At 38.1% G+C, this 13,762-nt stretch overlaps 1 protein-coding gene across 8 annotated transcripts in view; it reads left to right on the forward strand.

Moving 5' to 3' along the window:
• SUPT3H (SPT3 homolog, SAGA and STAGA complex component) overlaps positions 1–13,762 on the forward strand; it is a 254,792-nt gene that overhangs the window by 151,564 nt on the left and 89,466 nt on the right. The window contains exons 1-2 of one of the 8 annotated variants that reach the window (XM_069011773.1): positions 10,663–10,742; positions 12,386–12,461. The exons of 4 other annotated variants lie outside the window; for them this stretch is intronic. Coding sequence is in view for 2 of the 4 variants with exons in the window: in XM_069011771.1 (XP_068867872.1) it covers positions 10,674–10,742 (69 nt within the window). In the remaining 2 variants the exon portion in view is untranslated. Of the gene's footprint in view, positions 1–10,587; positions 10,605–10,637; positions 10,743–12,385; positions 12,462–13,762 lie in introns of those variants that run through there. 3 more of the 8 variants (XM_069011774.1, XM_069011771.1, XM_069011772.1) reach the window with 3 other exon arrangements.

The raw sequence follows: 13,762 nt of genomic DNA on the forward strand, positions 1-13,762 counted from the left end.
CTTATCTTTTCCCTCTTAATCTGAGAGTTGCTTAAAGCCCTAATGTTCCCCAAGACCTTCTGCCCATTTTTTCTCTGTATCTCCCTTTTGTGCCATACCTAAACCACGCTGATTTTGAGAGTCACAGAATCATTAAGGTTGGAAAAGCCCTCTAAGGTCATTGAGTCCAAGTGTTAACCCAGCACTGCCAAGTCCACCGTTACACCATGTCCCTCAGTGCCACATCCACTTGTTTTTGGATACTTCAGCGAGGTGATTCCACCACTTCTCTGGACAGTTTCCCCTCTATAGAGTAGGATTTGAACCTTTTGAAGTTCAAGGAGAATATTAGTGTTGTGATCAAAATTGTACTTTCAGCTCAACAATATTTAACATTTACTCTGCAACTGTGCTCTAATGTCTTGACAAAAAAAAGGAAAAAATAAAACAATAGCAAAACCCTTTTAAACTTGGATTAATTAATTATCTTGCTTATTTCTAACTTCATGGAACATTTATTAGATATTTGTGATGATTTTTCACTGAAGATTGGCTTTTTTCAAAAGTCATTATTTGAGTACATAAATTCCCCACGCTTATGCCTGTTGAAGTAAGAAATTTATTTTTGTCTTGGCTAACTTGAAAATGACCAAGTTCATTTTCCTCACATATTCAAACCAGAACATTTTTCTTAAGTGAAATGGGGCGTAGAACATGGCAAAAGAAAGGCTAATTACAGATAAACAATAGTAAGTAAGAAAGGGATTTATAGTAAAATATGCTTTTAGAAACTTTGCAGTACATTTTGAAAAGTAGAGTTTTAGAATGTTAAAAAAACCCAACTTGATAGGACGTTTGAATTCAGCTGTCACAAATGCCATCACACATTGCTGGTTTTTTTTCCCTAAAAAGGAGGAGTATGAAATTATACTGCATAGAGATCATGTTTTGCTAGCCAGCATTGGTGTTACTGGAAGAAATGTATGGAGGAAATGCTAAAAATTTTGAGAGTGTTGTAAAACACAGGTGAACTTTAGAAACTTAGTATCTCTGCTTTGTGGAAGCTTTGTGTTAGGAACTTGAAGAGCAAGAAGTGCAACTTAGGCTTGGTAATTTTTGCTGTGCTCATCTGCTGCTGAGCCCGGGCTGCCATTGATGTTCAGGCTGTGGTCCGGGCATTTTGTGGGGTGGATGGCAGCTAAAGATCCAGTGCTGATGTAAATTAGCACTTTAGATCAGGTTTGAATCCAGGTGGTGGAAGGAAAGTGCACCACTCAGTTTTCCCTAATTTTGCTCACAGCTGAAACAGCCACTGATGTGGGAGGTGGGAACATGGATAGGAAAGAAGAGAGGACACATAAAATAAGTTTGAAGGGGGAGTCCTGTGATTCCCTATTCCCTCATGGAAGTGAACACCTTTTAGTTTATTTTCCATGACAGAGAGCTGAACTGTGGCACATTATTATTCTGGTTCAGATGGGTGGTGAGAATGGCACACTTGAAATTACAATATGAAATTGTAAACTAGCTGTTCCAGCACACTGCTGGCTACACTATTACAAAAAGTGAACTTGCACTAAAGCATAACTTCTCAGAAATAACACTTCTGTAAAATAATGGGGCAGAAAGTAAATACAAAAATGGAGTGCCAGGACAAGAAATCATTTCAGTCTTTAGCTCTGCTGAGACCAAGGGGATTCACTTTGTACTCAGTAAGAGTGAGTTCAAATGTTTTGCTCTTGCTGGTTTGTAGGAAGCCCCTTCTGATCTAACTATAAAGCCTAAAAATGAAAGTAATATTTCTAGACTTACTTTAACACTTGGCATTCGCAGACTAGAAGCAGGAGTAAAGGGAAATTTTGAGAATGAAGACATTTATTTTCTAGGATACACATACACATAATAGTATTGCAGCCAGCAATGCTATAGTATGCACTCAATGGATAATACATTATTAGTAGAACCTACTTACTGATATTTAGGTGTGGAATTTGTCACTTTCCATCTAAGATAATATTACTGTTATGATCAGATGCACTGCTGTAGTCTGTAGATGATAGAATATAACACTATTTCTACTTAATTAAAAATCCTTTCACTTTAAGAGGCTATTAACAAAAGTCTGTTGATCTTTTAAGCATACAAATCCACTGAAATTAAGCTAGATTTTCAAACTAGAGAGTATTTCATCCCATGTCTGAATATGACGTATTTCAAAAGAATTTCCCATTACTGCTACAGCACTCAGTTTTGTGTTTGGCCAAATCTATCAAAAGATCCTTTAGCCTTGCTTTGACTTTGTTTAATAAAGTCTTCCAGAGAATAGATGTAAATTTACTAAGCAACCTGATGTGCATCTTTAACAGTATCATGATAGATGATGCATTTCCTGGAGCCACAGAATGTGAATTCTCTTGGTGATTTTGTTTGCATTGACTGGAAGCCTGAACTTCTACAACTGAGTGAAGGCTGAAGAAGTGGGGAGCACCCAGATGCATTTTCTGTGCATTGTGAGATGGGAAATCAGCAGTGCAAATTACCTTTTTTATATCTAGTTTCTGACATTATATGTCATTTAACAGAACATTCAGTGCTCATCAACTGGCATTAGATATCACTGATCTTACCATAGGACAATCAAAGGTGGACATCACAGAGTGCTCTTTAGAATTGTTTGCACAGATTGCCATTGTACTGATTAGGTTGCAGAGGATTGGAGGGAGATACCAAAAATACAGTTTGCTCCTGACATTGCCAAGTTGTGGATAAAAGCTACAAGTATTCCCCACTGGGTCATACTCAAGACAGGGTCAATAGTGACATGATGACCTAGAATCACTAAAATGTAAAGTGACTGTAGATTAACTGATTTTTATTTCTGCGCATCAGGTATTAAATTAATTAGAAAAATGGGGATAATGTTCCTTATAAGGTACTCCCAGGCTATAAAAAGGCCACTGCAATATATACTTTTTGTGGTGGTGTCTGTTTATTTACAACCTGAAATTTATCCTGGTGTGGGGACCTCTGTCTCAGTTCTATTGTCTTTGCCACCAATTTCACTGGAAGCATCTCTGTAAAGGAGAAACACTCTCTATGGTGCTGCCACCTCATGAGACACACCTTCTCTTTCATTCATTAGCTGATGCATTACAGTTTATTACATCTGTAAGTTATAAAGAGAAATCTATCTAAAGAGAATGTAAAAACTCCAACAGCCTGAAGTTTATTAACAATAGTAACTCAGCTCTAAATCACTGTATTCATGAATCCATTAAAAAGGCCTAGATTCTGTAAAACCTTGTGTTAGGTCTTTAGGATTTAGGTTACAAGGTTTTAAGAAGGCAAATCTTAATAGATGAAATTCTGAAGTTAACTGTGAGGCATGAGCTCAACCAGTCTGTGTTTTATTGTTGGTTGCAGCATGTGGTGAGTACCCAGCACAGAGATACTCACATCTGTAACAAATAACCTTTTTTTTTCTAAGTGAAGCTCAAACACATATTAGCACAGCCTATTTATCTGAATGAACCAAGGCTGAAAATAATTAAAGAATCTACTTTGGGAATACTTACACCATCATGGAAGCTGATTTTCATTCAAGTTGTATCAAAAGAAACCCCAATAACCTTGCTCAACTCATTTTACACACAACTGCCATTCTCAGCCTCAATGACTTGCTGTGACTAAGCCTGTTATTTTTATGCATTTATTTGTTCTTACTGAAGGAGTTATCCTGTCCTACCTCTTGTTCTGTTCACAGTGAGATGGCTGGGGTGAAGGAGCTGACCTCCTTTCTTTGGCCCCTTATTAGCAGTGCCATTGCAGGCTTTTCCTCCTGATAGATACTGGGAGTATTGACAATTGTAGCAGCAGTTGAAAGATGGGGTTAAGTTGCTCTCACCTCCACCTGTGTTCTTTGTCTCTTGCAGAGGCCTCAGGTCCCGACTTTCTGTACTTTCACGTTGTTGACACACTATCTTTGATAAGAATTTTAATTTTGGTGTAGCAGTAGATAGGGAACCCTTTTCCTCCTGATAGATACTGGGAGTATTGACAATTGTAGCAGCAGTTGAAAGATGGGGTTAAGTTGCTCTCACCTCCACCTGTGTTCTTTGTCTCTTGCAGAGGCCTCAGGTCCCGACTTTCTGTACTTTCACGTTGTTGACACACTATCTTTGATAAGAATTTTAATTTTGGTGTAGCAGTAGATAGGGAACCCTATTCCAAATGGAGGAGAGGGTATCTGTTGGACTGGAACCTGTAGAAGCAGAAGTAATTTTCTCTACCCAAAAACTCTGTGAGAATATACAAAACGCAGTCAGGCCCCAGGAGATATCTGATCCAACCCACTCAAAGGAGGACTATCACCAGTACAGGATCTGCTCACCCATGGCCTTGTCCAGCTCATGCTTTGGAAGCTCCACCAAAAATTTTTTTCAGAGCCTCTCCTGTTTAACTGTTGCAGAACTGCTCTGTCCTCCCATGAGAAAAGTTTTCCTAACATCCTCCTTGATCCTTCCAAATTGCAATTTGTGGCTGTCATCCCTTATTAAATCATCTGACACTAACAAGAAGAATTTGGATCCATCATCTTCCTGATTGCTCTTCAATTATTCGTAGGCAGCAGCCTGTAATTATTTGATCGCTTTAGCTTCCCCAAACTTAGCTGATTTATTTGAATATTAGTGCCAGCAGACATTGGTCTGTTTACAGTTCATTCACATCTGAGATATCCAGATGACTGGAGTGCATTAAAATCTTTGAGTTTTACTTTCATTCAGTACAGCAGAAATAATTTTATCCAATATATCTCTTCCATGGGTTGTCCTACCTTTGCTCCTGTTCTCAAAACATCAGTTCTTCTCAATGCTCAGTGAAAATTATTCTCCTGTTTTAGAACCATGTTTAGATTTTCCATCTCTATTTCATTCAGCACAGATAATCTTTCTTTATACTGGTTTATGTCTGAAGCCTCCTTTACTTTGCTTCTTAATTTGACTTGCAAACCTAATTAAGCCTTATTTTTGGCAGTCCTTTACTCCTATACTTCTTGACTTCTCATAGTGTGGCTTTCTTGCATGCTACAGATCCTATTCCTCCTCAAAAAGCCACTGATTGAAAAGTGACTTGTTATGAGTACAAGAATTTACTTTTCTAGTATTCCAGGTGCAGGTTTTGAACTGCATAGTTACTGTGTTAGCATTGTTTATGCTACTGTCTCTTAGCTTTATATTAAAATGACTGATACTGTTTGTAAAGCTTTATGGAGGTTTGAAGGTTTTTAGTTTAAATGTTTAGCTAGTTTTTGGTTTAAACATCGCTGAGAATTATGATTCTATATGATATAAGACTGGACCACTTACGCTAAATTAGAAGAGAAATTTATTGGGCACAGTTTTTATGGTTTGCATGTCTGCTAAATCACCTCTGCATTTCACAGCTTTAGGCTCTGGGGAATATTTATAGTTTTTGCTTAGGAGTGCATACAAGTTTGGATACAGCAAACTCTGAAGTTAAGCTCAGTAGAAGTTTGGTTGGTTTGGGGTTTTTCTAGATCTATTTCTGCATTATTTTGCAGCTGTTTCCTATTGCATGCGAAGAGAACCTTTAGCAGTGAAGGAGTGCTGCTAATTGGATGGGGAGGGAGGCAAACGAAGGCAAATGTCTTTGCCCATGGGCAGGGTGTGGTTCTGTGACTCCCTTGGCCTGTTTGTAAAGTGGATGTAGAACAGGTATCACTGTCATGTGAACATGTAAAATTCACGTAGGTAACTTACTTTCTCCACAGTAAAGGAGCCAGCCTTGACAGCAACCCAAAAAGTGAGGGAACTGTATTAATGGACCATTTTGTCCTGATCCTGAAATCTTATCCCCTACTTTCTTGACCTGTTAAATCCCCTCAATAATCAATGTTCCTTCTCAAATTTTACTCAGCCTTCATTTTTTCTATGCTACATCTTGATCAAAACTCTACATTTTCCTTTGGATCGCTCCTTCCTCATGTCCTTTAGAGAAGTCTCACCGACTCTGTCATTGTGAGGACAGAGATTTCTTTCCATCTTTGTGGCACCTGTATTGGTTTGACTCACACTTGTTTTCAGCCTTTTTGGTAAAAGTAGTTAACAGCTTGTGACTAATATTGGAGTTCACTTTCTTATAAATGCATGAGGGAAATGGAATTATCCTATTGTTTTTCAGAAATGAAGGTACTTTTCCATTTATTTTTCATGTGTTTTGGTGGGGGTTTTTTTTGTGGGTTTTTTTGTTTGTTGCACTTTACCCCCTCTATAGTCTTCTCTCTATTTCCATAAACACTGCAGAGAATATCTCTAAGAATTAGAGAAGAACATGCTTTTTTCACCCCCTTTAAACTGTGCACTTATGTGGAAACATAAAGATCTCTTCTTGTAGAAATCTGTGTTGCAGGTTTTTTTAGGAGCTAAACGATCAGAATCCTGGTGGTTGTGCTAAGGCTCAACATTTGCCATGGACAGAGTCACAGAATCAAGATGTTCTTTCCATCCTTGCTTTTTTGCCCTGAGACTCTCCTCTTGAAGATTTCAGTGATGTTTCTGTGTCTGTTGACCTGTAGTGCTGGCGCTTTCCTTTGTGCCTCCCAAGGGATCAAGCTAAAGGCTGGAAACACTAATTTTCCTCCTCCCCACTGGCATCACTGGCATTATCTTCTGACTCCTCTGGCACCAGTAATGGACATCCTGGCTTTGTGCTCAGCTTTTGTAACTTAGCACGTGAGCAATTTCTGTGGAGCTGCATTTAATTACAAGATTGTACAGTTGGATTTGCAAAGCAGGGTTCTCCTCAGGGCAGGGGAAATTATTTGTCTTCTCTGCTTGGACCAGTTGCCAGTTTCCAGAGGTTTTTACAAAATACCAAGTACTTCCGTCCCTTGACATGAATCTGTGCTTCCTCTATTTTATCAGACTCCTGGCTCAGTCAGCTGGTAGTGGTTTGGATTGACTGGACTGACTGTCTGCCAAAGCCTTTTCAGTTCATACCCAGTTAGAGAATGTGCAAGCTTAAATTATGAAGCATTGGTAGGTAAAATATTCAGAAATTCACTGTATGTGACCAGATATCTCCATAGCCAGTTCAAGTCTGACAGTGCCCAATAACCTGAGTTTCAAGAGACGAATAAGAAATACACACAATGTTCAATGAGGTTTATGGCCTATTTTCATATTTTGCTACATTCAACAGGTAAAATCCAGGTGACTTCTACCCATTAAGAACAAGTAACCTCCTAAATTTGCCATTGAAGATTAAACTTCTTTAAATAATACAAGAGTCATGGCATTCTGTAATAGTCCACATGACTAAAAGGGCTTTTTTTATGACCACTTTCATAGACTGTTAGAAGTTTGGAAGTAGACCACAGACCAAATACTAGGAGGATGCCATGAAAGTCTTTGATCTAGAAAATTTTTGCAAACAGATTTTTCTGTCTTGTTTCCTTTATCAGTCTAAAAATCTCTCTGCATCTTTCCCTAAAAACTCTCATGTTTCATGCTCATCCCTTCCATGCCATCCATCCTGCACTCTTCAGAAGTTAACCCAGTCTCTGAACCAGGAAACCAGTCTCTGCTGCCACCAGGATAACTTTTTTAAAGAAATGTCTGTCTCCCATACCACCCGTAGGCTTAGGAGGAGCTTTTCTGAACAACTTCAAAGATACTTTCCATTGTTTTTCAAATTATTTGTGAAATGCCCTCATATTTTAGTGTATTCTAATGTCGAGAAAAGATAGTATTTCCATGAAAGGTAATTTCAGAGCATCTCCACCCAAGTCAAAGTGAATTTAAATTATATGCAGGATCACAGCATTTGCACATTCATATCCCAGTTGTGGGCTGTTCATCAGTTGCCAGGTTATCTATTCCAAGATTTTAGAATTCAGTCTATCTGTTCATTAGAGTTTAAAGCCCTCCCAATTTTTTATGTCAAGAACATACTTAAGAAATAAAATGCTTTAACTATTCCAACAGTTGCATTCAATTTGAAGGATCTAGTAAACATTATGAAGCATAGCTAAGGGAAATCCCACATGGCTAATAAAGTTTTACAATAAAGTAATGGGAGATAAATGTTGAAGGTTTCATAATAGATTATCTAAATATCTCCAATGCAAAGCATTAAACAAATCAGGCCCAGAAGCTATTGTATAGTTTTTAAACTATCTTCAGAATCTGAATAAATGTAATAATTTTCAAACTATTGATGTTCTGGCAGAAATGTTACTACTTTTCCTCTCTATTGTTATCATGATTACTGTTCAGACTTTCAGAGTACATTTTATGTGTTTTTTATGTTAGCAAGATCTTTCTACCTCCCAGTAGTTTGATTTTAACCATTTTCACATTTTCATTAAAACTGTCTTTTAGTAAGAGGAAGTGTAGTAATTTATCCTTACAGGGATGTTGTGACTCAAACGCTCCCTTCCCTTCCTGTTGCTTGATCCAATGTAATTAAATAATAGATTTCATTTCATAACTTTGCAGTAGCAATAAAGAGGAAATTATGTTCAGAGGCATGTTTATTTTTTTTCCCCAGCCTTTTCATGGCTTAAAAGTGATTCTTTCTTTTCGTGCTAAAGTAATGTGAAGCAGCCTTTTCAAACTTATGTCCTTGGGAAATGAATGTTAATTAAAGAATGAACATTAAATAGGAGTTAGGAAATCGGGGCCTTTTTCAGACACAAATATCTGTTCAGATTTTACACTTATGCTCCTTCATGGTGCTTTCTTTTCTCTCTCTGAGCAAAGCTCCCTCCTTTTTGCTTTCTTTGATTTTCCCAAGACTAAATCTGTCACATCCATGCTATTACCTGTACAATTTACCTTGTTTGTTGTTTTTTTTTAAGCTCTGAGAATTATAATTCATACCAATATGTAAGAAAATACAGCAAAGCAACACATACTTGGAAAAATTTGTACTTCCTTTCCTCATTTTTACATGAAAGTGGGTATGCCTTGGACTGGGACTATTGTTTTCCCTCTATTTTTTTCCTTTATGTTGGATTAGAAGATTCTTGGAAGAAAGTACTTACAGATTTAGGATTTTGGAACCATTTTGAAATGTCCTGGAAAGAGGTTTCTTGATATAAGAGAAAAAAAATCATAGAACTGCCTGTATTGAGGTGCATTCTGATTATGCCTCATCCTCATTGACATTAAAGATTACAGGACAGGATGAGCCTTTCTCCAGTGTCATAATGTACACTGCATATCTTGTGGTTGAAAAAGTATTAAAACTAAATGGTTTTGACTTTTTTTTACTGATAATTTGGATACATCTTGCATGGTGACACCTGAGTATCAAAATTCTGAAGGCAATATAATGTACCTGAAGTCAAGACACCTGTGTGGTCTCTCTGGCATCCAAAAGCATTTAAATCCATAGTCCTTTACATCTCTTATGTGTCTCACTATTTAATCTGAGAGATCCTACAGCATTTACTTGTAGTTCCCATCCAGACTGAGAAGCTCCCACTTGGTTGATGTGTACACTTGAGCAGATGAGAAAAAAAAAGTTTGAAGAAAGACCAACATGAATCATTTCAGGAAAAATCTTTTAACATACAAAGTCTTCCATAAACCAGCATGGTATTTCCTAGCATGAACACGATGCATATCTCTCCAGGGCTGTGAAAATTTCTAGAGCTAAGAGAAGAATTATTATTTTTGTATTTTGTATTTTTGATGTTTGTATTTTTGTTTGAACCTGAATCCTTTTTTCTTCTTTTGTCTCCAACTCTAAATCTTCAAAGCAGTGTCTTGCTTATGTTCTGAGATCTGATTTTTTAAAGTACGTTTTTATCCTTCATTGCACCACAGAGCAGAGCCTGGTCCCTGCTCTAAGTCCTCCCTGCAGACAGGAACAGACAGGGATGAGGGCCCCTCTCAGCTGTGTCTCCTCTCGAGGCTGAACAGCCCCAGCTCCCTCAGCTTTTCCTTGTCAGGGACATGTTCCAGTCCCTCCATCATCTTTGTCACCCTGTGCCAGCTCTGCTCCAGGAGCTCCATGTCTGTCCTGTCCTGAGGAGCCCCACAGGAGCTCCTGAGGACTGTATACAGCACTTCAGATGCCCCTCACCAGGGCCAAGCAGAGGGGCAGGATCACCTTCCTGACCTGATGGGAATGCTCTTCCTGATGCCCCCAGAACACCATTGACCTTGGCCACAGTGCACACCATGGCTCATGGACAGTTAGTTGTCCCCCAGGACCCCCAGGTCTTTCTGTGCAGAGCTGCTTTCCAGAGGGTCAGTCCCAGCCTGTACCAGTTCCAGGGGTTTTTCCTCCTTCCTGCATTTGCCTTTGTTGAATTTCAGACATTTGTTCTCTGCCCATGTCTCCAGCCTGTCAAGAACCCCTGTATGCAGAGCCCTAATGGTTGCCAGCTCTTCATAGCAATACTTCATTACCCTGAGGCTTCCTCTAAAAGCACTTTATCTCTGGGCTTGGAGTGGGTAAATACATGTCTTATTTTCCCTGTCTCAAACAGTGACACCTGATTCCAATTTGCTGTCATATGGAAAGGAAGAGTATTTATTTAGTGTTCTGGTGAAACTAATATAAGGCAATGATTATTTTCCTCTGTGAGCAATGTAAGGATACATGATTTAAACAAATGGTGCTCTCAACAGCAATGGGAGAAAGGAACCTGTTTATATTAGATGGTCTCTCAATCAACAGAGAACAGGGGTTTTTCTGCTTGCAGCCTTGGAAGCTGTGTAAGAATAATCGTGAGTGGTGGTTTCTTCTGGGATTTGAAACTAAAGGACAGGAAGCTGGGGGATAATGTAAACCTCTGTTGGTTTGCATGCCACAGTAATGTTAGAGAAAGAAAAGAAATAGAAATAATTGATGGATAGGAAATAAATCTGAGTTAATAAACTAAATACTAAAAAATAATATTATCTTCAGTTCTTTAGAATAGTAAATTCTAATTGATTTTTTCTTTACTAAAGGAAATTTGAATGCACTTCATGATAAAAAGTTTGCATGTTTTTATTTTTTAAAAGTAACATATAGTAGCATAAAGGCATTCAAAGATGTAACTTAGATGGAAATAGTAGTTATTGTTAAGATTCTCCACTTGTAATATTTATAGTGATACTGCTGTGAAAATGAAACAGCCCCTTGGGAATGTTTCAGTCCAAATCTACTTAGTTTTATTTTAATTTGGATTAGATGACATTTAAAGGTCCCTTCCATGTCCAACTGTTCAATGATTCTACAATAATTTCCTCCAGAATTTCATAATTTATATAGTTTAGATACAGGAAAATTTTATGCCAGTGATTGACAATGGAATGGTACCATTTATCTCAGTATTTAGAATATCCTGGCAATCCTAGAATAGGGACAGTAAGTGACAGAGGACATCTACACTCATTTCTGAAGTGAGGAGATCTGTTTGCAGAGGTTGGAAGGCTTTTAGCTGTGAGAATTTTTCAGTTTCAGGTTGGCTAATGAATCTTTCATATCTATAAAGTTCACACTTCACAAAGCTTTTTTCGCCGTCTCTTGCTCGTTCTGAAGAACACTACTCCATCATTTCCACTTGAATGATATTTTTCAAGCTTATTTTTCCTCCCTTGTAATAATAATAGGTGCAGTAGAAGTTTCCAAGTTTGTTTTCTTGGCTGCTGTTACCACCAGCAGTGGGACAGAACGTCAGCAGTGGCCATCCCCACTGACACTCCAAATCTTGAATTAACACCTATGTAGCCAGTGAATAATTTGACCACATTAAAACTGAGTTCAGTGAGTCTGAATACTTTTCTGTACCTAGAGACTTTATGGTTTTAATGGTGTTGGTATAAATTCACTTAATTTGGTCAGTGTTACCTGCTATAAATGTCAGGTGTGTAATAGGGTTTCTTTTGTTTCCTGGAGAGTAGAAGAATTACAGCTATAAAATGCTGGTCCAAAATGTTGAGTTTGGAATTTGAATTGGAAGAAGGAAAAATAGGAAAAAGTCATGCCTGAAGCTTAAGTTGAAATGTAGTTATTGTTCATAAATGCATTAAATCCTTTTCCCTGTGTGACAGAAAATGGAAAAACAAGCTGTAATTTAAGAAGTTAAGCTTAAATTATTTATAAAGAAGAGATTTAGAAAAATATACTTTGATTCAAGCTCATCTTTTGCAAAATAGAGGTATTACTTTCACGATTTACTTAGATTCTTTTTTCCTTAGCAAACTCTTTAATATAATTTTGAAGGAATCGTTCTCTCTCCAATAGATGCAGAAAGTAACAGAACCCAGGAACATGGTGCATTTTCCTGTTGATCCATTCCATTACACAGGCTGACTCCATGTAGTTTTCTAAAGGCTCTGTACATACTTCTGATTTTTTCCTTTTTTTTCTTTTGTATTTTTAGAAAGATCTTGTTCATAACATGAAAAACATCAACTCAAACAAGCTATCCATGTTCTGCCTTTGCTGTTTTTCTCCCTGTGAGTGTGTACCTTCTTTTGTTGCATTTTTTCTACTCTGATTGTGCTGAATATGTTGCTAAAAACGTAAAGAACAAACTAAGAAAACCCTCTGACCTTTTCTATGATCTGAAGAAATACGTGAGGTGTGAGTCCAATGAAGAGAGATGCTGATGTCTAGATTTATATTAAATGCTCACTTTAACAGATGGCAATATTAAGAAAATTTATTCATTTCATCATAGTGATCTCTAGGGCTCGTGGATAGCAGTGGTGTGGTAAAAACCATGCAGGCTGAGGTGTGGGGCTGTTTTTTGGAGCTCCTGGGGCTGACTTTCACCCAATTTCAGTCTGAAGGCAGCTGAAGGAAGGGCTGTTTTCTCCCGTGACTGGAACATTCGGTGTTCTTAATTTTGTATCATCTGCTTGTTGCCCCTGACATTGAAACAATTGAGTATTGGACCTGTAAATGTGTTCTTTATGCCTGTGGAGGGAGGGAGTCCTTGTGTAACCTGCTTATTGCCAAAGATGTTTTTGAGGTAATTCTTCAGCTACAAGGATCTGGCTGCAGACTCCAGATCTCTGGGCTGCCTGAGCTGGAAATCAGGAGAAGGTGAGGTGAAGCAGTTGATCTTGCTTCAGGGACTTGAGAGTAAGGTTTTCATGAAGGGACAAATATAGTAAATTATGTCCTTGAAAACAAGCTCTCAGTAAATGCCAGGGACTGTGGGGTATGAACTCATATTTTCTTATTCTCATGATCTGTATGGACTGAGATTCACTGTAAGTTAAGCATAAGATAAGACCTCTTATCAGACTCTACAGCTCCCTGAAAGGAGGTTGAAGCCAGGTGGGGATTGATCTCTTCTCCCACATAGCAAGCGATAGGACAAGAGGAAATGGCCTCAAATTGTGCCAAAGTAGGTTTAGATTGGATATTAGGGAAAAATTTCTTCAGTGAAAGAGTGGTCAAACATTGGTACGGGCTGCACAGGGAAGTGGTGGAGTGACTGTCCCTGGAGGGATTTAACAGATGTGTGGATGTGGCCCTTGGGGACATGGTTTAGTGGTGGCCTTGCAGTGCTGAGGGAGTGGTTGGACTTGATGATCTTAAAGGTGTTTTCCAACCTAAACAGTTCTATGATTCCATGATTTTTCTAAAGCCTCAAAATGTGACACAGAGCTTCATCTTCTTGAGGTCACACATAATCAAATGGTGTTATATTAAATGGTCTTCAGTAAAAAAATACTTACATTTGAAACTAAATACCTAATAAGAAGAAAATTGATTGTCTTTTAACCTGCAGATGGACATTTTCTGG

This window comes from Aphelocoma coerulescens, chromosome 3 (assembly GCF_041296385.1).
Source record: "Aphelocoma coerulescens isolate FSJ_1873_10779 chromosome 3, UR_Acoe_1.0, whole genome shotgun sequence".
NCBI classification, from domain to species: Eukaryota; Metazoa; Chordata; class Aves; order Passeriformes; family Corvidae; genus Aphelocoma; species Aphelocoma coerulescens.